General features: G+C 44.1%; 1 protein-coding gene and 1 long non-coding RNA gene across 2 annotated transcripts in view; both read right to left on the reverse strand.

Moving 5' to 3' along the window:
* The window catches only part of LOC148108178 (uncharacterized), a 128,267-nt gene that overhangs the window by 98,192 nt on the left and 3,364 nt on the right, over positions 1 to 26,711 (reverse strand). Inside the window, exon 3 of the mRNA XM_087853895.1 lies at positions 3,182 to 3,279. Within this exon, the coding sequence (XP_087710021.1) occupies positions 3,182 to 3,279 (98 nt within the window). The remainder of the gene's footprint in view (positions 1 to 3,181; positions 3,280 to 26,711) is intronic.
* On the reverse strand, positions 5,504 to 26,160 carry LOC148108179 (uncharacterized). The gene is made up of 3 exons (XR_015721163.1): positions 23,824 to 26,160; positions 12,185 to 12,314; positions 5,504 to 6,515 (listed from the first exon to the last, which is right to left on the reverse strand). It is a non-coding gene; the product is annotated as an uncharacterized LOC148108179 (long non-coding RNA).

Raw genomic sequence — 26,711 nt, forward strand, 5'->3', positions numbered from 1 at the left:
CACTGCTCATGTTCGTCCTTGAGCACTCGATGGCAGAGTGACCCGAGGCTCAGGCTTGCTTGTCTTCTCTGTGCTCACTCCCTCGGTGACCACAGAGTGTCACTGCGTTTTCATGGCCACTTCCAGCTCAGACTTCTCTTCCAAGCTCCAAATGCCTATTTACAACTGCCTACATGACATCTCTACTTGGATCCCGAACAGAATCACAAACTTAAAATGCCTACAGTGAGCTCCCCATCTGCCCCTCTAAACTAAGTTCCACCCACAGCCTTCCCCCCATCTAGTTGCCCAGGCCAAGAGCCTTCTAGTCAACTCAACTCCTCCCTTTGCCCTCACACCCCTTATCCAATCTGTCAGCAAATCCTACTGCTTCTACCTTTGAAATACATCCAAGGCCCAACTGCTTCTCACCACCTCCAGTTTTCCTGCTCCAATCCCAGCCTCCGCTGCCGCTCACCTGGTTCCCTGAACAGCGTGCCGACAATCTCCTGGTTGTCCTCTACTCTCCCCCACCCTCCAACCCCCACCACCAGTGTCTATTCCCAACACACTAGCCTTTCAAACCTCAGCCGAATCTCAGGGCTCAACACTGAGGGAGGGACAGCTGCCCTCTGGAGCCGACAGCCAGCACCGCCTTACCCTAGCGACTCTTTGTTTGGACAAACAGCCCCAGAACCTCACAGTTCAATCTATGTCAATTGTTCTCAGCTGCCCTGACGCTAAATAACCTATCTTTATTCACCAAATGGGGGGTTTCAGATGGGTCTCCGGGCAACCTTCCTTTCTGTCTACTGCCTCCCCACACCCCATTAACCCTGAAAATAATCTCCATACATATTTCAGCAATTCAACTCCTCCAAAACTTTGCTTTGCTTTCCTAGAATTCTGATTGTAAAACACCTCCATCCCAAGTTCTGCCTTAAGAATGCAACACCCCAAAACAAATCAAGAACCAAGAACCTGATCCATCCTGCAGGGGCTCAAGTGGACCAGGGCACTCAGGTACATCAAGGGACCCGGATCTCAGAGGAACACCATTAAGTCGATGCTGTACAAAGCCAGGCTTACTCGTGTGGCCTCACCAGTTGTCCAGAATTGGGGGAAACAATTATAGAAACACTGGTTATAAGGTATTTTTCCTGGGTTTACATATTTTCAAACGGGGGGGAGGGGAGGGGAGGGCCAAACTAGAAGCAGCAGATTATATCCCGATGCTCAAAGTTCCAGTGAGCCAAGAACGGGCTCTCAGTTCACTGTCAGGCCTTTGTTCCGCTGCACATCCCATTAAGAAGAAAAATTTTGTGTAATTTCTGCTAAATATGAAACTGTCTTGGGCTCTACCATGACGAACGATTTTTAATAGCTAATGCTGATGAAAAGTTATACTTGATATTCTCCCTCTTGTTTGGATCCACTAAGAAAAGAGAACTTATTTTGTGGCAAGCATTAAACACTACTTCATCCAGCATTTAGTGAAAACTACCCATGGGTCAAGCAGAAAACATGCAGAAACAAAATAACAAAATCTTTGCCCTTAAAGATGCAGAAACAGACTTGTACCCAATAAATATAGCCCACTGGTACAGGAAGAAACATTGAAATGTGCAGGGAGGGTGGGGAGGAGACAAGGGATGTAAACAGCTGGGCATGGCCTTCTCCAAAAGACAGCAGAGTCACACCTGGCACAGCACACAGAACAGGTGCCTCTCGTAGCCAAGAAAGGGTAGAAGGAATCAGAGAAAAGGAGCAAGACTTCCAGGCCTTACTTGGAAACTGAAACTTCGTGACACAATTTTCCTTCCCTTCCCTAATACCTAATCCTGGCAGAAACAAAAGTGGGTTTGGAGGAGAAAGGAGAACAAAGGAGGAAAGTGAACTGACCCCCAGAAGGAAATGGAAAAACAATCCAGGGTCCTGCCCCTTGGACATCTAAGACAAACACACTTGCCAAAGTCAAATTCAACGTAATTATAATGATTTTGAATTCTGAATCCATGAAGTCTAAGTTTATGGGGCTTTTACACCAAAGCAATGTATTGCTAAAATCTTACCAATGCTAATACCACAAGACAGATTGATGAATCTTCTATCAACGATCTGTCCTCGATTTACCACTAGGCCTACCAGAAAGAGCAGTCTTTGGAAATAAGACAAACTGGAATAGAATCTCAATTCTATAACCTCCCAACTGTGGAGTGCAGCACAAGTGCCAAGGTTACAAATTAACAAATCACAAATAACCGAATCTCTGGAGCTTAATTTTCCTCTCATTAAAGTGGGGGAACTGCCACCGAATAGCAATTGCTAACATTTGTGAATGCTGAGCACATTTCACATTTCTTATGGCATCTTCACCACAACCCTGGGAGAGCGGTCCCATCACCAGCACCCTTTGTCAGAGCAAAGAGCTAGGTTTAAGTAGTCAGTGAAGAGGGGCGCCCGGGTGGCACAGCGGTTAAGCGTCTGCCTTCGGCTCAGGGCGTGATCCCGGCGTTATGGGATCGAGCCCCACGTCAGGCTCCTCCGCTATGAGCCTGCTTCTTCCTCTCCCAGTCCCCCTGCTTGTGTTCCCTCTCTCCCTGGCTGTCTCTATCTCTGTCAAATAAATAAATAAGATCTTAAAAAAAAAAAAAAGTAGTCAGTGAAGAGTTCGCATGGAGAGAAAGCTAGGTTTCAGTAGTTAGAGAAGAGTTAGTAAGTAAGCAGCCAAGCCAACATCTGAATCCAGAGCCCATAAGAATAAAACACAAGTAAAAAGCACACGCTCGGAAGCCAGACTGAGTCTGAATCCCAGCTTTGCTGTTTACTAACTTAGTAACCTTTAACCTCTGTTTCAGTTATGCAAATGTGAAACAGGGGCAAAGGGTAGCCTCATTCAGGGGATTACTGCCAGAGACTCACCTAGGAGCTGGATGGCCCAGTGCTGACCCTGTTGGGGCACTCTTCTAGGGCACATGCTGCTACTGTCACAACTATCAGGGACAGGACTGTCATCCTGCCTGCCTCTCTCCACACATAAAAGGCACTAAACAACTAATATTTCTTCCCTCACCTACTCTGCAAAATCAACTAGCTTTTATTTGTTTCTAGTATATGTCAAAGAAACCTTAAGACAGATGAAAGAAAAATCAAAACAAAAGGAAACACCAAAACACAAATGTAGCAAGAGAATTATACTCACAGTTCTGAAGGCCACGGTAACTCTGTGAAGAAATCAAACGTGGGTTTAAAGGAAATGCTCCCGGTTTCTCTTTCCTCTTTCCATAGTCCTCAGAGAACCTGACAAGGAGAGACAACATGCGCATTAAAACCCCCTTCCTTTCACTTCTTGAAGCTCTACTGAACTCACCCCTCAGCCAGTTCCATCACCTCCCACGCAAGCCTACTGGGCAACGCCTGGGATGAGGGGTGAGAAGAGGGCACCACGTCCCTGTCTTCAAACCTATTTCTACTTAAGAAACACACAGGAAGGAGCACCTGGGTGGCTCAGTCGTTAAGCGTGTGCCTTCGGCTCAGGGCGTGATCCCAGAGTCCTGGGATCGAGCCCCACATCAGGCTCCTACGCTGGGAGCCTGCTTCTTCCTCTCCCACTCCCCCTGCCTGTGTCTCCTCTCTCACTGGTATCTCTCTCTGTCAAATAAATAAATAAAATCTTAAAAAAAAAAAAGAAAAGAAAAGAAATACATGTGAAGCAACTGGAAACTATTCAAACATATCAAAAATCATAAATTAACAGGGTGTGGTTGGCTAATAAGTGCACGATACAATGACAGAGTATAGACATCTGTTCCACTGCCTTCCATCAAAACTATACTAAAGAGATATTTTTTAAAAATGTTCTAAACAGGGGCGCCTGGGTGGCTCAGTCTGTTAAGCATCTGCCTTCAGCTCAGGTCATGATCCCAGGGTCCAGGGATGGAGCCCCAGGTCAGGCTCCCTGCTCAACAGGGAGTCTGCTTCTCCCTCTCCCTCTGCCCCTCCCCGTTTGTGCTCTCTGCTCTCTCTCCTGTGCAAACACTCACTCCCTCAAATAAGTAAATAAATAAAATCTTTTTAAAAAATGTTTGAAACAGCACAGGGAGAACTGAAAGGAGAAAAAAGCCAAGATTTTTGAAGTACTGAGGAAATCTTCTAACATGGAAGATTGAGACCCAAACAAAAAAGTAAAAAGAAGAAACCTGGAGGAGACAGAAACTATAACAGACTGAAGTAGAGTAAATGAGGCAGCAGGCCCAAGAAAGCCAGGTCCTAATTCAGCAGTGGAACACACGGGAACCACTTCCACTTGCACAGCAGTGTCCTAGAAGACCAGAAGTGGCAGCAGCAGTGTAGACAGAACGGGGGTAAAGAAGGCATAGCCCCAAATACAGAGGAGCCGGGGAAGGCCATGGAAGCTGAAACCAGAACCTCAACACCAGGCACAACGTGACGCCCCCTCATTCTGAAAGAAGATGGGAGGGGGCATTCCCCGGAAAAGTAAAGGCGTCTATGGACTGAAGTCACCCTGCCCAGCTGCACTGAACAGAGCTGGACTTAATGACCGTATATACAGTGAACAGTGAATTCTCCAGCTCTCCTACAACAGACCACACACGCACACCGCTGGCTTCCAGATTCTGAAGTCAGAATTGTGCCGGAAAGAGACTGGAGAATATTTCTGGGGAATCTGATCAGCTCCAAAAGACAGATCTAAAGATACTAACCCTGGGGACCCCCAACACATGGCCCACCCAGAATACCCTGATGTAAAAGTCAAAGGGCCCCACCACGTCAGACAGGAGAAGGAAGGAAACAACCTAAAAGAAACAGAGACTATACAAACTATCAATAATATAGAGGTAAGACAACACTGCAATCAATAAAGAAAAACAGGATGTTCTTCTAGAAAAATAGAAAAAGAGCTCTTGGAAATCTAAAGAACCTTTCTGAAATCAGAAATAATAAACTAAAGAAAAGGTTAAGTCAAACTGAAGTCATCTCCCTGAATAGAGAATAAAAAGACCCCCCCCCCCAAAAAAAGGCAGAAAAGGAGGAGCAAAGGAAGGAAGGAAGAAGAAGAAGAAAAAGGTATTAAGATAATTACAACCTTTGCACAGGACAGCCAAGTTCCGGATAATAAGACTTCCAGAAAAACTAAATAAGGAAAAGCAAGAGAGAAAACCTCAGCACAGTAATGCCAAAGAGTATTCCCAGAACTGAAAACTCCCAGTTGCCAGAATGAAGGGACCCGCTGAATATGCAGCACTGTGGATGAAAACCGCCCCACACAAGGTACACCATCACGATATTTCAAAAGACTTGGACAAATTGTAAAACTCCTGCAAGCTTCTAAAGATGGGAGGGGGGAAAAGTTACATACGAAGGAAAAATGAGAATAGCTTCTGAATTCTAAAACAGTAACATGAAAACAAGAAGGCAATGGAGCAATCTTTGAATTTATGAACAAAAATGAATTCCAATACAGAACTCTGTACCCAGCGAAACCATCAATCAAGTTTCAATCATGCATGGTCCCAAAAGGTTTGCCTCCTAAGCATCCTATGTCAGAAAGCCCCTGGAGAAAGTCTTCCACCAAAACACGAGCATCAACAAAAAATGAGCAAGGCATGAGCTTCCATTAGAAGGGATAAGGGAATCCCCAGGACGACGATGAAGGGAGATTCCAGAATGGTGGCTGTGCACCAGGAGAGAGGGAAACAAGTCCAAGCCGGAGCAGTGTTGCTCAAGAGGAGGGAATGCTGAAGGCTGTCTTCAACTTGTCCAAAAACACTGTACTATCTTTTTAAAGTAATTAACGCCACCAAAAGGAAGAAGTCAGTGAAGAAAGACAAAGACAAGAGTTGCCACAAACATAAAATCCAACTGTGGACAAAAGCCAAACGATGAGAACAAAGGAACATCCAGGGACAACACAATAAAAGACCGAAGGAGCAAGCAGCTCGGAAAAGAACAGAACAGAGATCTCCAGGAAACTGTCTGCCAGAAATCAAACGTGAAGAAGAGATGAGTCTGTATGACCATGAAGAAAAATTACTAAGAGGCTACTGGAAGGTATGGGGAAAATAGGTCTGGGGTAGGGGGTAAATTACAATAGGTATAAAAAGGGTTAAGAATGTGGGGGACTGATGGGGCACCTGGGTGGCACAGTGGTTAAGTGTCTGCCTTCAGCTCAGGGCGTGATCCCGGCGTTATGGGATCGAGCCCCACATCAGGCTCCTCCGCTGGGAGCCTGCTTCTTCCTCTCCCACTCCCCCTGCTTGTGTTCCCTCTCTCGCTGGCTGTCTCTATCTCTGTCGAATAAATAAATAAAATCTTTAAAAAAAAAAAAAAAGTGGGGGACTGAAGAAAGATAAGTACCCATCATAATGCTCTGGGCGCACCTCTATCACAGGACTTACCCACTGTACCATCATCACTGACTGACTTCTCTGTCTCCCTCCCTCGGCTGCAAAGACCTTTTGGAGAGGATCATTTCTCATCCAGTTATCACCCTGCAGAGTCCAGTACGACGCCTGCTACAAGAGTATACACAAAAGCAAAGGGTTTTTGTATTTTTTTGCATTTATTCGGGTACTGAGTATCTACTACACATACCTGCTATCCTTCCGGAGAACTAGAATTCAAAGACATATGGACCTTGCTTCCTTTAAATTTAAAGAGTTTCAACTTTTTTTCACACCTGAGAAAACAAATATTTCTCCTATATCCTCACTCTCCCCAAAAGATGAAAAGTTCACCAGGGGCTTACAGAACTTTAATAGTCCGGCTATCACTAATGGATATGGAACCCAAGACCTGATGACACTTGCTTGACATTGTATGCATTGTGTAATATGAAAAGAGTGCCGGCTTGGGTATCAGGACACACTTTAGAATTACTCCTTTTGAAGAAGAGGAAATCCCAACTCCTTGATATGACCTGTCGGTCCCTGAATGATCAAGCCCAGTCTGACTGTCATGCTATCTCCCGTGAATCCTACAAAGCAGCAACATTAAGCCATTTTCGGTGTACAGAACAACCTGTGCCCTCCTCGACACCTCCTCCACCTGGACCTTCATCCCCGGGATGACCTGGACACATGTGCGGTGGGAGCCGTGCCCTTCCCCCAGGTGAGACACCTCTCTCCTGTCCCCCTCAGCACGCCTTCACATGACACCAGTATCTGTGGAGTGGCTGACAAATGCCATGCACGGCCCCAGGACACAAGGCAATAGACGAGAGAGACGCAGGACTCTGCGGTGGTGGAGCTTCCCGTGCAACAAACTAGAGCGGATGTTAAATCTGGCCTGTCAGTGTCTTCCTCCACCCAAACAGCAAGATTCTGGGGACAACGACAGCCTAAGTTCCGCAGCCTCAGCACCGCCATCCCAGACAAATATTTAAAGCACTATTAAATAAAACCAAAGTGAAGGTCAAAAAGCCCCAGTGCCTGCAGCAGGTGAGTACCATTTGCTCTTTAAAAGCCCTCTTTTTCTACTATCGTTGTTTGTTTGTTTGTTTGTTTATTGCCTCTTGTCTGTTAGGAGTATAAACCTGAAAATGTCATTCAGGGAAATCTTGCGAGTCCGCTGGAACTGGCTTTATTCTCCTTACTAACCGCAAACACAAGACAGCCCAGTTAGTCCCCATGTCTGGTTTCTGTTCGCCACTCTATAACCAACAGCGCGCACTGGACCGAACACCTAAAACACACGATCAGAACACATGCACTTGATGCGTGAATGACCCAATGATGAATAAATGAGCGTATACACTGGCTTTGAGGGCCTTATAATTGCTCCTCACTCTAGTTTCTATTTTAAGGAGAATTCAAGCAGATAGCAACACCGCATTTATCAACACTGGACCTGCTGGATGTCTACCATTTGAACTGCGGGCAGCTTAGGGCCACGTCCAGCATGGAACTACTAAAATACAAGCATAATAATTTGAACTAGTTCAACTAGGGCAGAAAACTAGGTATTTCCCCAATCCTATAATTAAAATGCTTAAATTATTTTGCTCCAGACAAAGAAAAATTAAACTTGGCTCATTATACAATGAAATAAATTGCCAGCTCCTTGAAGGTATTTGTAAGATGGACACTCTCTACGTTTCTGGCATAAGTGGGGACATTTATACGTACACGGGGTCCTCAGGCTACTCTGAACTCTCTTCCCCCTAACATGCAAATGAGAATTTCCCACCAGTCACAACACACTCTGAATCTATGCTTCCTGAACAGGTAACATACTCCACACGATCACTTTGCTTCTAATGGTCTCGTTTCAGTGCACAGTCCAACCTGGACAGTCCCTGACACCTGCCTCTCACTCACCCGGACAACAGTGACAACCTGCCATCTGCGGAGGGTGTGATGTCATAGCAGTCTCTCCCAAGTGCTTTACAAGCACCAGCTCTGGAATCCTCACAGCCCTAACTGATTACTACTCTTGTTCCATTTTGCATGTGAGAAAACAAAGTCCAAAAAAACTTAAGACATTTTCCAAGGTCACACAGCAGACAAGGGAGAGAGAGATCAGGCACTCAAACACCAGCTTACCTTAGAATCATGATGCTATTCTGGCTTCCCAAGTTACCCAGATCTTATTACTGTTAAAACAATGGACATGATTTGGGCTTTCCAAAGCAAACATGACAGAAAGATTCTTTCTGAAGCTGAGTAACAGTCAACATGACACACTGCCATATTAGAAGATCTCTGGCTTGAATTAACCATGCAGGCTGAGCCCCTGGCAGGAAATGGTCCGCTTGATGCTAACTGCCAAATAAAGCCCAAAACCACTGTTTCTCAATGCACAACATTCTAACCATTTAAATTATCTGTGAAGGTCTCTAATGTCCAAAATATACAACCACTTCACACAGGTGTCCCTTCCTCTAAGCTCAGTGTACCAAAGGTTTCTGCACTCAGGCAAGCCGTAGTAACCTGTACTCTGAAGAACACAGGTCAGAAGAAACTTTCTGAAAAACCAAAAATGTATAAAGAATGCAAACATGATTATGAAAGTTATCTGGGCAAACAAAAGCTTCTTTACGCTTCAAAATAATTTTCTAGTCAAACACATTCTAATACTAGACAGTGGAGCAGCTCATAGGTCATAGGTCACTGCATCCCATTCATCTGTGTGCCAGCGCATGGTACAGGGTCTGCGGTCCAACCGGTAGTAAGCTACTGATGATGTGAATACATTAGGGAAATGAAGAGGCAATATTACTAATTGCTGAAAAACCGGCATTAGGAACAACAACAACAACAATAAATCGCCCGTTCTACATGCAGAGTACACGGTGAATACCAACTGCTTGCACTTCTTAGATACGCTGGTCAAACTCATCAGGGAATAAGATTAGCTTTTAAATCCCCACAACAGAAATAACTACATCACTGGGAACTGTATTTGCTGAACCTCAGGCTGATCCTTCCCTAACTAGCCATGTACTAAGAACTATGTTCTGTCACATTTGTCAAAGAGTTATGATAATCTCCACTTAACAGATAAGAAAACAGATTTAGAGCTTAAGGAACCTGGTCAACATGCAGGGAATAAGAATCGAATCTGAGGTTCAAAGCAAGACCTATCCAACACCCATCCTCTTAACCACCATTCTGTTCTACACTGTAAATGATATCCATAGAAAATTCCACTGCGCAAAAGCTCATTAAAAATACGAAAGAAACACTATTCTACTCAAATTAATTAATAGGCACAGTTAACATATTCAAGACAAGACAACGCTTCAATTGTACACAAATGAACGAATGGGCTACTAAGGTATACCTAAGGGTCATTCTGTCTACCTGAGAGAGGCACCAAAGGAAGGACCCATGAACCAAATGCGTGCAGTACTTAGCAGGAAATCTCCTGCAAGGCCTGGGAGTAGTAAGTGATCAAGAGACACAGTCGTGCGGGCATCACTGGCCTCGGTGGAACTGGAGATCACTACCTGGGCAAATGGAAGCAGTTTGCAAAGCGAAGGGTCCCAGATCTAGGTAAAGAAGACGAAGCACATTCCCTCCTGCCTCTCCTAGAAAGAGCAACTAGGAAGGCTGGAAAGAGTAACTGCAGAAGCTCTCTGACCACTCTGAAAAGTAAACTGGAGCAGGGGGATTAGGAAGCAAGACTGGATTTAAACCACGACCAAAATGAGCAGATTTCAATACAATGGAAAGTCTCCTTGCACGATATCCTAAATGGGGAGGGCACACCCCAAACTTATTCAGCATAGGAAGAACCAGAAAAGCGTCAATTCCCGTGGGAGGAGAAAATCAACACAAGCCAATATCAAGAAGGGAACAAATATGACAATCAGCCCAGAGGGACTTTAAAACAACTACTGTACAAATAATTCCACAAACAAGCATACACACAACATACTCGATATCGCAAATTCTTCTTTTCCTTTTCTCTCTTAAACCCACTGGCTCTGGCCCCCACCACTCCACGAACTTCTCCCTCTAAGACTACCAACGACCTCTGCACTGCTCAATCCAATCATTAGAGCCCAGGGCTCGTCCTTTCGACAACTGACAAGAGCTGATCTCCCACTCATGTTCTCGTGATTTTCTTCTTACCCCACCGATGGCTCCCTCCTTCCAGAGTCGCCCAGGGCTCTGTCCTTTCTCCTCTCAGCTATGCTTACCTCCCAGGCAAGCTCATTCAAATGCTGCTTCTATGCTAACAAAGCTAAAACTTGTCCCTCCAGCTCAGCCCGACTGCCTGGCCTTGCGCTGGACTGACCGCTGTTCACTCTGCACCGCAGCCCCACCGCGGCCTGCTCCTGCGCATCACCGAGACGGCAGAGCTACTTCTCCCAAAACCCCTTCCCGCTACAGCTCAGGGCGGCGGGCAGTGAACGCTAATAAGAGGCAACGTGGGCAAAATGAAGAGAAACATCATTCTCTTCAACTCTGCCAGCCCTCCCAGCGGTAGGGATGGATTCTAATTCCCCGTACGACTAATTGTCGAGAATGGCCCGGGTTTTCCTGACCAAACCCTGGCAGGTGTACTCTCTGCCGGGCCTGCTTGTAGGCCCCTTGGGGAAGTGGAGCATCACCGAAGAGAACTCAGTGAAACGTCCGACACCTCCAAGCCCAGGTGCTGACTGGCCCGCCCCCTCCACAAACCTTCCTACACACAGCCTTCTCCGTTCACGACAACGTCCGCCTTCCAGCTGCTGAGGCGAGAAACAACGGACGTCATCCCTGCCGCCTGTCTTCCTCCCACATTCCCCATCCGGTCTTGTCAGCAAGTAATGTTGGTTCTTCCCACAAAAGAGGCCCAGACGCTGTCCCCTCGCCATCATGCTCACCAACACCATCGTGACCGGAGCCACCATCCCTCACCGAAATGACTACAGCACTCCGGAACAGGCCTCCCCGCTCCCAGCCCTGCCACCCTAGCACACACGCTCACCACGGCAGACCGATTCCAAGCCTAGATCAGACGGCATCGCTTCTCTGCTCCAAACCCTAAATGGTCCCTCATCTTACATGGATGACAACAGAGAGTCAGTGAAGGAACGAGGCGAAGGACTGAGCCAACAGGTGTTCCCCACACTGCTAGGCTGTTTGTTCAAGGGGTCAATGGGACTGAAGAAGGGGCCTCTGAGGGCAGTCAGTGTGGAACTGCTGGTGAGAACACTTTTAAAGATATTAAGAAAACCCTGATTTAATACAACCTGGAGTAGAATCTGCTAAGACACATTATAACTGATGACAGTAAAAATATCTGCAGAGCAGAAAAAGGGTTAGCTGGAAAATATACAATGATGAAAATATAAGTTGCTTAAAGCATTTAAACTATGGTTATTCAGTCTATCATTCATGAGCAGGAGCTTTGTGGAAAGTATTCGAACCCATCATGTGTTACTGACCCAGTAGCACCAACGGCAACCTCATGAAATAGCCTGACTTGTCCTACCACACTGCAGTTCAATGGTTTGTGCAAGGCTCTGTTGTGACTTTTCAACCGCAGAGCCAAGACTGAAATCTATTTGAAAAAGACCCCCCCCTTTACTCATCACTATTACCAAACACTCAATTGCTTCGGAAATTTGCTTTTGCTCCTACGTGTTAACATTTCTTCATGAGCTCAGCCTAAATTGACAAGGCACAGCAGCGCTCATATGAGGGACTTCGGGCAGTGACGGCATTTCAGTGGCTGCAAGCATCTTACTCACAAGCAACGTCCGACGCGGCCACACGGCTCCCCCGCCGCCACAAGTTAGAGCAGCGCCTGCTGACTCACTCGGAGGAGCGTGCAACTCCTGACCTCAGGGTGGAGTTCACGCCCCACGCTGGGCATAGAGGCTAATTAAAAATGAAAAAAATTAAAAGTTAAAGAGAGAAGTGGATTTGTGTCCCCACACAAACGTGTAGCAGATGTGTTTTGAGCTCAAACTACAGTTCCAGCGGCATTTCTCAAACCTCAATGCAAGTACAATGAAAATTCACGTATCTCAAACCCACTTCACCGAGCAACTGAGGCACTTCCATCAGACCATCCATCGGAGAGAGGAATCTGCGCTGTAATGACGTGCGGAAAGGCAAACATCAAAAAGAATCTAGTGGAATTCTATCGATGTCTGCCAAACGATGAATACACTAAACTGAAATGATATGCTCCCGAACTGGTATCAGTGTGCAAGAGCACCTACGAGTATGCAGACACTGTCAGAGATGACATCTGTAACCTTCCGTGACGATCAGCCCCGAGACTGAACATCTGTCATTGGTTGTGATGATACGGAACACTACCTGTGAGCTCCAATTACAAAACATGTTATCCAACCCTCCCCTGAAAAAAAATTCCATTCTTATTAGACCTGTATTATAATATATATACATACTCAATTATTATTTGAAATTCTGTCAATAAAAATTTTATAGATATTAGTGTTCTCTACTATTATGTAAGTACTTACATAATATCCTTCATTTTGCCTCTTAGTCTGCAAAACCTAAAATATCTACCATCTGCCCCTTCACAAAGAAGCCTGCCGATCCGTTTCAGTCATCTTCCCCAGATCTTCTGAACCCAGGTACAGCTAAGGCACATACCACATATCTTTAACTTCTCAGCTGTTTTTTTCTTTTTAACTTAAGTCTGTCATTTTACCTTTATTCCTTATAAATTTTACCTTGTTGATTTTAGCACTTCATTACAACCTGTCGAAGTATTTTCAAATCCTGATTCTAAAAATGAACGGTCTCCCAGCATTAACTCCTGTTCTTTACTCAAATTCTTGATGAAAACATTACGACAGGTATCAAGTATGACACACTTCTGGAGACATCTTCACTTGGGTGCAGAAATTCTGGTATTTTAGTTTTGTGGCAAATTACACTACATGTGGTTGCAATGTATCTTCTACCTACAAGCAGTAATTTCTTTTCTTTTTTTTTGGAAGATTTTATTTATTTATGTGACAGAGAGAACACAGCAGGCGAGTGGGAGAGGAAGAAGCAGGCTCCCAGCGGAGGAGCCCGATGTGGGACTCAACCCCGGAACGCCGGGATCACACCCTGAGCCGGAGGCAGACGCTTAAGGACTGCGCTACCCAGGCGCCCCAAAAGCAGTAATTTCTTGAACTCCCTAGTAATGACAGGAATAACAATTTACTTTCTAGGCTGTATGCAGGAAAGGATTAAGCTTGCCCCAGGGAAGATTTGGCCATTGCCCAGCTCCTGGGAAGTCACCTCTGAGCCTTTGGAATCCCCTGCCTGATAAGGCGGTCTTTGTTTAGCTGGGGGCCTTCGGCCACACCAGACAGTCCATGCTAACAATTTGATTTCTGGTGGAGCCTTGCGCCACACACGACACCAGTTTGATCTCCAGAGGGATTGGAGACTAAACTCAGCCATGTAGGCAGTGCCTATGGGACAACCCCCAATACATATCCTGGACACCAAGGCTCAGGTGAGCTTCCCTGGTTGGCAGCATCGGTGCTGGGAGAAGTCAGCACACCTGCACTGCGAGAGGACAACTAGAAGCTCATGCTTGGTCTTCCCTGGACTTTGCCCGGTGTGCCTTTCCTTCACTGACTTCTGTCCGCATCCTTGCCCTGTAATAAACCATAACCATGAGGATAATGGCTTCTCGCAGTTCTCTAAGTCCTTCTAGTGAACCACGGAACCTGCAGGTAGTCTTGGGGGCCTCCCAAACTCTAGGTCCTGATGATTTACAACGTCCTTACAGCAACACTACAGCAGTGTTCTTTCAGCACGAGGAGATGCTAGTTTAAAATGCAGGTGACAGGGGCGCCTGGGTGGCACAGCGGTTAAGCGTCTGCCTTCTGCTCAGGGCGTGATCCCGGCATTATGGGATCAAGCCCCACATCAGGCTCCTCCGCTGGGAGTCTGCTACTTCCTCTCCCACTCCCCCTGCTTGTGTTCCCTCTCTCACTGGCTGTCTCTGTCTCTGTCGAATAAATAAATAAAATCTTTAAAAAACAAATAAAATAAAATAAAATAAAAAATAAATAAAATGCAGGTGACAGGCTTCCACATCAGCAATGATCATCCAACATCTCTGTGGGATAATACCAGGCATTTGCATTAAAAAAAAATTTTTTTTGAGAAAGAAAAAGCCAGATCACGAGGCGGTGGGGCAGGAAAGGAGACTCCACACTGAGCACAGAGCCTGACACAGGGCTGGATCTTATGACCCTGAGATCATGACCTAAGCCCAAAACAAGAGTAGGACGCTTAACTGACTAAGGCACCAGGCACCCCTGCCTGCATCTCTCATATACTCTCCTTGATGATTCTTACATACACTACTTTCAGGACCACTGACGTACCCAAAAGCTTCCTGAGGCAGTGACCGTCTTTTTTTTTTTTTTAATTTACTTACTTACTTACTCACTTATATAATCTCTACACACAACGTGGGGCTCAAACTCACAACCCCAAGATTAAGAACCACATGCTCCACCCACTGGGCCAGCTAGGCACCCCAGGACTGTCTTCTTTTTAATGAATCCCCATCAGGACAAGATGCTCAAGAGTCAAGAGTGACTCAGGACAATGCTCTAAATCTGGTAGAGAAGTGAGAACAACTGGCATTATTAGTCTTCTAAAACTTAGACTATATACACGTGTGAGATTTGTTTTGTCATTCCTCAAATATCCAAGACAATGTAGAAATAAATGACTGAATGCAAACCACAAGTTACTTGGATACAGTGTGAACAACGGATTCAACGGTGTCCATTTCTCACCCATTTTTCAATTACATCCATTTTTTTCAATCTCCTGACAGTTAATAGGAAACCTGAGTTTTAGAAGCTGTCTTCATACCCTTCTCATCTACTAAAAAGATCACCCGTGAGCTAAAGGTCAAGACAGCTGAGATAATCTTGAGAGTTCTCCTCTGTCAGTATCAAGGAGCCATTTACCCAAGGAGCCTTACCCTGTTATTTCTTCATCTCTAAAGTGGGAGCCCCGGACCAGTTGATCCCTAAATTTAGATCAACCTCTAAAATCCTAGACTACCTAAAACAATAAAAATAAAGGAGGCAAACACCCAGTGGAAAAGTTTAGAATTTCCAATGAAATAGTTGAAAGGGCAGACTCAAAGACGAAAATCAAACATCAACTCTTCACCAACCAAATCATCAACCGTCACCCGACAAAAATTAATTCATATGTAGACAACTTGCATTTAAACTAAGTTACTCCTGCTACCTCTTTTATCAAGTCAATTCCTTAGGACACAAATAATGTATTTTTCCCAAAGCAAAAAGCAAAGCTTTTTTTTGCCATGACACAGCCAAGGAGACGCCAAACTTTTTACCTACACTGGAATCACAATTATCCCCAGCCTGAAATCTTAAGGGTGATATTTTAAACAGCCTAGGGTTTTTCTTTTTTTTTTTTTTTAAAGATTATTTATTTATTTATTTGACAGAGAGAGAGCCAGCGAGAGAGGGAACACAGCAGAGGAGTGAGAGAGGAAGAAGCAGGCTCCCAGCGGAGGAGCCTGATGTGGGGCTCGATCCCATAACGCTGGGATCACGCCCTGAGCCGAAGGCAGACGCTTAACGACTGTGCCACCCAGGCGCCCCAGGGTTTTTCACTTCTAACGTCTACACCATCACTGAATTCCATCATTTCTTAGATCTTTGCCATTCATGACACTTGGCCCTTAATGGAGGTCACAGTCCTGTCAACAGGAAAAGGGAAACTTTCTCAGACATAAACCCATTTCCAAACGCTCCCCTCTAAGCCTCAACTTTTATAGGGCAGCCATATATCACCAAAAACAGCAAATCTCTGCACGGACTGCTATAATCCAGAGTCTGTAATTCCTAAATTACATATAACGCTAATGTCAAACACGAACCAATCCAGTTTAGACTCCAGGACACCACATTCATCTGCCTGGTGCGAACATAAACCACCAGCTGCCCAGTTCCTCCTGCATCTGTTCACGGAAGAGCTAACTGTAACAGGACGAGTTAGGTACTGTCTTACAACTATTAACTATCAACGCACTTCTGAGCGGACAGAAAAACTACACTCCTTTTTGGAACTAACACAGCCAACTAAAAGTGACACTGGTCCATCTCTCATAGCCATGGGACTGTTAAGATATTCCTAATAGTTTATAAACTTTAGCTTCATCTCATGTACAACAGCATGTTGAAACATCCATGCCAACGAGAGTCCCAAACTCTCCTGGCTGGCCTTCTATGTACAAAAACCGGGCCTTGTTTTGTCTCTCGGAGGCCAGGGGAGACATCTGCACTGCTGGCTGGTAGACCTCGGTTGGTACAGTTGGGCTCAGGTGACAGCTTCATGTGCCTGTGTTTTATGTAGCGGTCTGGGATGTATGACACTTAAAGTAACAGTCCTGTGATTTGGATGCTTAGCTTTCCCTTACAGCCTCACACCCGGGCAGAGTGTCAGACATCCACAGTCCAATAACAAGGAGTGCCCCCGCCTTGGGCTGGGCTCACTTTTGATAATGGGACGAAAGCCCAAGCATCCTACCCCAGGAAAACAGCTCATGTGCATACACACAATTCTGCGTACCGCTTCTGGGGTTCATGGACCTAGGAGACAGCATTTCCTCCTTAAGCAACAAACAGTCTGATCAGTAAGCACTTAAAAACAAAAAGATCTTCATGGACTTTTCACCAAGGGAGAAATCTGGGAGCCATCCTGGAATTGCTCTGGACACCCCCTCTCTCAGCCCTGGCTCTTCATTTCCCAGGTCAGAGCCTGGAGACTGGCTGAGAAACAGGCTTCAAATCACCCTCTCTCCAGTTCCTCAGTCACGCCCTTAATTAAGGCCTTCTTCACTTGTGTGTACAACGTAATTGTAGAATTAAAAGGACACAGGCTGTTAGACTGGACCATCTGAACTTTGCCCATCACTTTACTAGCTGGGCGACAGACACTGGGCAGCCATTCCCTTAATGACAAAGGCTTGGCTCCTCTCCCTTCTGAAGCGCATGACTGCAACACCTCCTTGACCGACCCTTGTACTAGTTAACCACCCGCTTGTCATAGGAATCTGCTCCCGTCAGAATCAACCACACGCTGCTCTGATCTTGTCAATAGTATCAACCCTACCTCCTTCTCGACCCAACCCTTTCTGTACTCCTAAACACTAGTAAAAACATCCAGTCTCACAGACCCCAGCCTCTCCCGCCTCTGCACCTTTAGAGCGGGCATGTCCTCCACGAGGCCCTGCCTGCTTCCCACCTTCCACTCTCTTTCTACAGATCCCTGCAGACAGCCAGACCTGCAGAGGTCACGGCATCTGGTCCACAGCCAGTTTCTGTATGGTTCTGGGCTAATCAATGTTTTTACCCTTTTAAAGGTTGTTTAAAAAAAAAAAAAGGCAGCTATGTGACAGGCCCTATGTGGCCTACAAAGCCTGAAATGTTTACTATCTGACCTTTAACAGAGAAAGTTTGCTGACCTCTGAGCGTGACCGTGATGGGGACATGCCCTCCAGGTCCTCAGAGCACTCTGCTCTGGCACTATCACTGCAGGCATCACACTGCACGCTGACTGCCTCACTCCCCTCCTGTCTGTGCCCCCGGGGGCTGACACTACACCAGGCACAAGACAGGTATTTAATACTGTTCACTCCTGAACAACTGGGTCCAAGTATACACAGATTTTTTTTGATACATGCCGCATAGTAAATGTAGTTTCTCATAATTTTCTCAACATCCTCTTTTCTCTAACTTACCTTTTTATAATACAGTATATGATACACATACAAAATATGTGCTAACTGCCGATTCTCAACTATGGGGAAGGGTCCGGCGGCCCGCACTGTTCAGGGGTCAACTGTCCTGGCACTTTACATGTGTACACCATCCCACATAGTAACTGCACGCAGAGCTTCAAAGATCACAGATACTAGAGTTTATATAGACAGTACCAGAAGTCACGTGACTAAAGGCAACGCACCAGGATTTGTACCTCAACCTCCTGTTTCCTAGTTAAGATGCTCTTTCTACTAAAAAGACCTGCGTCTCTACACAAACTATGATACCTAGACATCTTTGATTACTAATACCTGAGACTTTAGCTAAGGGTAAAATTTAATTTTTGACTCGCTATTTAATTTTGATAATTTTCAAATTACTGCTACTTTTTGTAAATTAAAGAAAAAAGAAAGAAACAGACACCCTAAGGAAGCACTAGGCAGGTATTTGTAAATTAAATATCAGTACTTAGTGGTTTTCTACTCAGTGCACCACAGCCTCCCATGATCCCACCTATACCGGTCTGAGAACCCACACCACCTTAGAGACAGGCTCCATGATACGCCTGTCAAAGAGGCTCAATCCTCTGTCTAGCTGTGCCTGCTCTAGGCGGACTTTGGAAAAAGTCAAGAGTCCGGCCAGCACTGTGTAAGAGAACGCTCCATGACGATGAAAATGTCCCATCTCTGCACTGTCCGAGGTGGTAGCCACTAGCCACACCTGCATACTGAGCACCCAAACTGGGGCTAGTGTCACTGTCAAACAGAACTTTTCATTTTATTTAATTTTAATTTAAATAGCCACACATGGCTAGCAACGACTACAGGAGACACAGATCCAAGTCTAGACTCCAAACACTGCAGTGAAATAAAACACACTTTTCCCTGTATCCTTAACTACAGGCTGTGTTATCTGGCCCAATCATTCCCCTGAAAAAGACTAAAAAAGATGGACAGAATACTTTAAAATCTTAAAATCAACCAGAAACTGACAAGACAATAAGGAAAGAACAGGCCAAAATTAAAGTGAAATCAAGAACCCAAAGAGATGAACAAGCACAGAAACCACCTCTGCCCTGCAGTCATTTGCCAATTCTGAAAATTTTCAACTTTCATTTTTACAACCATGCAGGGAAAGAGGAGTAAGAATCAAAAGCTGGGTCCCTTAGGGTGTTTAACCAAAAACACTACCTCCAGAAGCAGGGCCCTAAAGACTACAGAGCTCAAGATAAAAGAAACCAGAGGTGAATCACCTCTCCAGTAAAATCACAGCACTGGGCGGTCCAAAATACCTCAAGCCTTAAACCTGCTTTAAACTGGTTGAAGCAAAAAAGAAAATAAATAAAAAAAAAAGCTCTCAGAAGGAGCTATATCTTCATTCTATGCCTCAATAGACTCCTACAAATAATCAGAACTAAGTTAAGAATCCTACAAATAATATTCTACACCATAAATAAAAATGAATCACAGACCTAAATGTAAACCTGAAACTTTTCTAGAGGGGGATGGAGGGAAATAAAGGAGAAAACCTTTGTGACCTAGGATTAGGCAACAACTTCTTAACTACGACACTGAAAAACCACAGTCCAGGGGTACCTGGGAGACTCAGTCAGTTAAGTGTCTGCCTTGGGCTCAGGTCATGATCTCAGGGCGCTGGGATTGAGTCCAGCAGGCAGCAGGCTCCCTGCTCAGCGGGGAGTCCGCTGCTCCCTCTCCCTCGGCCCCTCCCCCCATCCCGCTCTCTCTCCCTACCTCGAATAAATAAATAAAATCTTTAAAAGAGAGAGAGAGAATGCAAAAACAAACCATAGCATGAGAGAAAAGCACAGCACACATCTGACAAAGACTTGTATCCAGAATATATAAGGAACCCACCAATAAGACAAAAAATTTAATAGGCAAAAGATTTGAACACCAAAAGATACACAGGTGGCAAAACCACAAAGAAAAACCATTACACACCTATCGGAATGGCTGAAAAGCTAAAAGACTAACCATACCAAATGTTGCCCCAACGATCCAGCGTGACTGGAACTCTCACACAAGGCTGGGAGGAATGTGAAATGGTTCAGCCATTCCAGGACAGAGTTTGACACTTTCTCAAAAAGCCAACATAGGCCTACCACAGGATCCAGCCATTACAGTGCTAGACCCAACCATTTCCAGGAAAAACAAAAGCCAATGGTCACATGAAGACTTGAGCAAAATTATTCAAAGGCTTTATTTGTAATAACTCAAACCAAGAAACGACTCTCCACACACTGATCACGTTCGACGTCATCCCAAGCAACAGCAGGAAGAAATTCCTTGCAAGTCAGCAAGGGATTCTAAAACAGATACAGATCTGCAAAGGGTCAAGGAGGGCCAAGGTATGCTTAAAAAGGAACCAAGTGGGAAGAGTTCCACAATAAGACCTGTTATAAAACTAAAATAATTGAAGCAACTTAAACTGGGCAGTACCAGTGGAATTCAAGAAAGTCCAAAACAGATGCACATACACACGGACCTTTCATTTCCAAGAAAAGGGGCACTGCAGAGCGCTGGGGGAAAGATGCTCTTTTCAATGAACGGTGTTCGGACAACTAGCCTGTCCACAGGTTAATGAAGCTGGATTCCTTCTTCAGATTATGCACCAAAACCAATTCTGAGAGAATTACAAAGTTAAAGGTTAAAAGCACAAGTATAAAAGCATTTAGAGAATAAATGAGGAACTAGTTCATGACCTCAGGGCAGGGAAAGACACAAAAAGCTTACAAAGGAAAAGACTGACAAATGGCACTAATTAAACTTAAGAACTTCTATTCATAAAAAAAAAAAAAAAAACACAAAAAAACCACTGAGTCAGTGAAACTGCATATGACAAAGTGGGAAGAGACAGCAGCAAAATACATAACCAACAAAGAATGTGTGTTCTGAATATATATAGTCTACAAATCAATTTAAAAATAACCTAATAGAAAAATATGGGCACTTCGAAAAACAGTGAATCCGAATGGCCAGTAAATGTATAAAAAGATGTGCAACCTCACTGTAACCAGGAAAAGGCTATTTAAAACCACAAGGCAGCAACACAGCAGAAACCACCAGAAGGGGCGGGGCGGGGCGACTGACACAAGACCAGAGCAGGGCTGAAGCAGTCATGAGAGAGAAGACTGGGGGGCGGCTGGAGCCTCCCAGCACAGCGGGGAGCAACAGGAGACTCCCTCACTGAGAGGTGCTCCAGGCCAGGCGCTCTGATGTACATTTAGTGGGGTCACAGTCTATAACTGACTATAAACTAGAACTTTAACTTCACTTGACCAATGTAAGGAGAAAGAAACTGTTTCAGATCACTTTTTCCCACCAGCTCATTCCTTTTATTTTCTCCATCACAGGGCTGCACCACTGACTCAGTCTGATGGGGGCCAGAAGAGGACGTGGAAACATCCTTTGTACTTCGCGTCCACATGATGGTAACCTAAGTCCACCCGTCTGTCCCTAATTCTCTTCTCTACCTTAGTAACAACTTCATGTACTTCAAGGTCACAAGGCCCCCTCAGCAGGAGCACAGACTCTTCTTCAATCATTAAACCAATGACTGAGGGCCAACCCACTATAGGAGGAGGAGGAAGCTGTGAAGGACCCACAGATCCGTACAGGATAATACAGAGTCCCTGTCCCTGAGCTCACAATATTCTATTTGCCTTCAGGTGCGTCCAACTCTGCATAAGACATAGCAGAAAGTAAGCATATCACCAATTCCATCTTTGAACACTAACTTTTATCTAGCTCTGATCTTAGGGAAAAAATAAAGGACAAAGGCAAAACAATACATATTAAATTTAGATATGACTTTAATGCTAGGCATAGAATCAATTCGCACAATACCGTTTTAGTAGTCACCCCAAGACTTGGAAATCATCCTGACTCTAGTATAAGCAAGCCAATCTCTCAACACCAAAACAAAACCACCAGGGAACACGTGCCTTGAGCACCCACATATACACACTTTCCTGCTATCTGCCAAAAACCACAAGTCCAGGGGCCATACAAATTGCTATTTCAATGCAAAATCATTTATTTAAAATCCAAACCAAGATTCAAAAGAATTTAATGACCTCAGCATAAAACATTCAAAATCCCTAAACAAAATTAGTTGTGAGGTCTTCCCAAGACTCTAGAAAACCTGAAAAACATACTGAAAAAGAGTCCTGAAGTGAAGGCAATCTCACTAGCAAATCTAAGTGGTCAGAAGCCAAACACATGCCTCTGCCATTTACGACTGATTTTTTGCCTGCTACGACTTGCATTTCTCTTAAAACACTCTCAAGTAGTGGTTGACAGACATTAGCATGCAACAAAAGCTCCTGGACAGCATGTTCAAACAGACTGCGGGCCCCACCCCCCGAGTCTGATTCAGGAGGTCAGAGGTGGGGCACGAGCACAGGCATTTCTAACCCGGCCAAGTGATGGTGATGCAGTTGTACTTTGAGAACCACTGCAAACAACCAGTTTACTGGTTTACTGTGGTGTGCGCACGCACGTGTTTCCCTTCGCAATAAGCAAGACCAAGGGGAACTTGCTGAGGAAGAACAAACTCTTTTTTCTACGCAAATACTAACTTTTCTTGCCTGAGTGAAGGTAAGTGACCTGTTGCTCAAAACGTTTACTCTGAACAACAACGTAAAAGACTCTCTAAGCAGATCATCGGAAGGCCGGTGTGTCATGGAACTGGCATTACAGTGTTAGGAAGATGGATTTTTTTTTTTTAAGATTTTATTTATTTATTTGACAGAGAGAGACAGCCAGCGAGAGAGGTAACACAAGCAGGGGAAGTGGGAGAGGAAGAAGCAGGCTGCCAGCGGAGCAGGGAGCCCGATGTGGGGCTCGATCCCAGGACCTTGGGATCATGCCCTGAGCCGAAGGCAGATGCTTCACAACTGAGCCACCCAGGCGCCCCTGGGAAGATGCATTTTTAAAAATGGTTTCAGGGCATAATGTAAAACCCTTGTAAAGTACATGATGAATCCAACTGATTAGTAGAAGATACATTAGAGCTTCTAGACCAGTCATCAAGGATCTTTTATAAATCCCAACTTCCTAGGTCTTCAGAATATAGAATGAGTCCTAACGAACACATGACCAATTCCTACAAAATTAATTTCTAGAAAAAAACATTTGAAAACTATAAAGGGACAGAGAAATGCCTTTTTCCCGCAGCTCAAGTTTCATGATATTTGTAATCTAAAATAAAGCAGACAAAGATAGAAACAGACAATCCAAGTTCTCCCTGGTATCAAGTCCTACCTGGTTTGTAAGTAAGGTTCTTTACCAAGGCAAACAAAAAACAGTGGACTGCTGACTGACGCAGGAACAGTTCTCCAACAACGAATGAGCCTGGGTTCTTTCATTCAATAAATATTGTGTCAGACACTGGGGATGCCATAGTGTGTAAAACAAAGTTTCTGCCCTCGTATTGCTTAAATTCTATAAAAAGACACACAATGCACTACAAATATGGAATGTATAAAACCACTTCAGCTCTTTCTTCAGTCCATCAAAGACAAACACATGGTGCTTTGGTCACAAGTAGACCCAACAAACACCTACCATTCACAGCACAATCCAAAGCACCAGATGGCAGGACTTTTAAGATAGAAAATGGAGGCAGAAAGGAGATCCTAGGCACAGACAGCCCATAGATACAACTTTTTAGGTTCTTCTGAGCCTTGGTTTTGGTCCACTGGCCCTAAATAAAGGAGGACAGAGTACGTCAAGTCTTAAAAGCACTATGGAAAATTCTAAATCGGCGAGAATGAGCACATTCACTTCAGAAACATTTATAGAGCAGCAATGTGTTAGAGATTATAAATTCTAGGATTTACTACAAGGGGATGAAACCTGCATGAGAAATTTACAATTTACTTTTCCCTCACATTACACCTTGCTTCCCACAAAACTATATTCATAAACACTGACACCCCCCCCCCAAAAAAAAGTCACCAATGAAAACACTCTGTAACAATGTAGAGGTAGTGTAAAGCACAACCTTGAACAAATAAGAAGCGTCAATCACTGCACTATGCATTATATATTTGTATTTAACTGATTTTAAATTAACTTAAAATAATTAAACAATTTTGGTATGTTCATTAAAATGTTTACCTACACCATGTTGGCCAGATCACAGCTTCATGATATGAAAGCGTCAGATTCAAACAGAAAATATAATTATTTCAACTCTCCCAGACACGGTACTTACACCTGCATGCTACTCACTCCCCCTTCGGAAGGCTGGGTTCAGATCTGTGAGACTACTGCTGCTCTAGTCCTGTCTGGTCCTAGAAGCTGCACAGAGAGTTCAGCAGGCCCAGCCAACAAGGACCTACCCCTTGTGGGCCAAGAAGCCCACGGCAAGCTCCTCGAACTCCAAACTTCCAGTGTCTCCTCTGCAAAAATGAGGATAGCAATACCACAATCAATGGTTCTCAGGAGGAATAAAGCAGAAAAAGCATGAAAGCAATCACTTCAGGTCTGGCACGTGTCATCTCCCAGATTTAATTCATCGGTAAAAAGGTAGTGACACCTACCAACAACACACAATACCCCACACGTAGCAGTAACATTACATCTCCTCCCCTATCAGTGGATAACATTCACATGTATGACTTTGGTCATTTTTCTTGTTCTGAAAAATGAGTTTACAGTAAATGCCAATGTATATCAATAAGATCTAGGCAGAATTTGTTTCATTCAATACAAAGCTTGCAAGGAAAGACCTTCATGTCCTGACAAATAAGTAAACTCTGTGACGATGCTACTTGTTCCCTTCTCGGAGGCTTTCAACTGCTAAAAAGTGGCAATAGTGCCACCCAGCCAAAAACATCTATTTCATATTTTCCTCTAAAAACCATTTCATTAGTATTTATGCAAATAAGACCATAATTAACGGCATTTGCTAAAAATCTCACCTATCCTGAAACTTGAATTACATATGCCTATCTGAATTTTATTTCCATGATAGAGCCTAGCAAAAAAAAACAATACAACTGTTAAGACAGGAAGAGAGGGGGTTCTTCTGGTACTTTATAATCAGAAACACATTTATGTAGTTCTGAATGGTAAGATTTGGCACCATTCCTAGAAATTAATGCCACAAAGTGGTAGACAGCAATTTCATTTCTCCTACACTAGGTTGCCTTTTGGTAGTCATGAAATGGAAGAGAGAAAAAAAAAAAACCTTGCACAAATATTAGCAGAGAGAAAAAGCCATCAACGGTTTAAATAATCCACTACGAAACATGGTTTTCAGAAGAGACATAAAAAAACAACTACTTAAGGCAGCTGGCTGAGGCACTGAAACACAGGTACACCCAAACAGGAGCTGGAACCGCGCTCATCCTCTTCCACCGAGGATCCTTCTAAGGACAGAGATGCGACTTCAGATTTGAATGCTTACTGCACTCACAAACTTCCTGGAATTTACTACTATTCACTCAAATAAGGTCATTTACTTTGCCCAAGTTTTTAGAATTTGCATTTTAAATAATTTCTATAGGCATCAGTAAAAATTCCCAAAGACCCCCACAGCAATATTTTGCTAATTATTTAAGGGATTTTAGTAAGGACATACAGTAACGAAATAAGTTCTTAAGCTCGAGCTTTAAGACAAAATAAACTACTACAGAAACTAAACTTTACTGGTTTACAAGCCAAAAAAAACCCCTCATTTCACAAACGATAGAATTTTTAATTATATTGAAATTTAAAACAAGATTTTAGCCGAAAACTGTCTAAACTGAAAATGTTTACTTTCAAAAGTTAAAGACTTACATATTAAGACTTTGACTCTCATCTTTCCTGTGTTACCCTTGAGACAAGTATTTTCTCAAAATTAAGACACTTAAAAATACAGGAAAAAAGGTTTCCATAAAATCTTTAGAGATAGAGAAGTAACAACTCAAAACTAACATCCAAAAAAGAAGAGTCATGTTCAAAATGACTCTTTACTACACGATAGAACATATGCAGTACACAGAAGACACTATAATTTTTCCTGCGGGAACTAATCAGCATTTTTTTAAGGGGATAGCTTTAACAATACAATTGTTATTTAGACAATTTCTCAAACTTCCCAGCGAGAAAAGTTATGTGACTTGCTGAAGAACCCAATTTTAAGAATTGGGATGTCAAGTTCTCTAATTTCCAACAATGGGCATGGAGGGCTAGAGAAACGATGTTAGTGAGAAATGTTCTAATGATCTGCACTGTGGCTCCTAACTTCTGGTTTCACCGGACACTTCCACCCCATCGCACTCATGGAGCTTCACTCCTAATCACGACTCACCTTCAGCGGACCGCCGGCCTGAAAAGAGGCTGAAGTCCTCTCTCCTGTAGGGCTCTGCCCCAGGACTCTTGGCCCCAAACCTTAAACACTAAGTTCTGGATTCAATGTCTTTATTTATCCAAGGACTTGCTTCTTGATGCATCATAACCTC

Source organism: Ursus americanus, chromosome 22 (genome assembly GCF_024610735.1).
Source record: "Ursus americanus isolate L20-20 chromosome 22, mUrsAme1.1.p, whole genome shotgun sequence".
NCBI classification, from domain to species: domain Eukaryota; kingdom Metazoa; phylum Chordata; class Mammalia; order Carnivora; family Ursidae; genus Ursus; species Ursus americanus.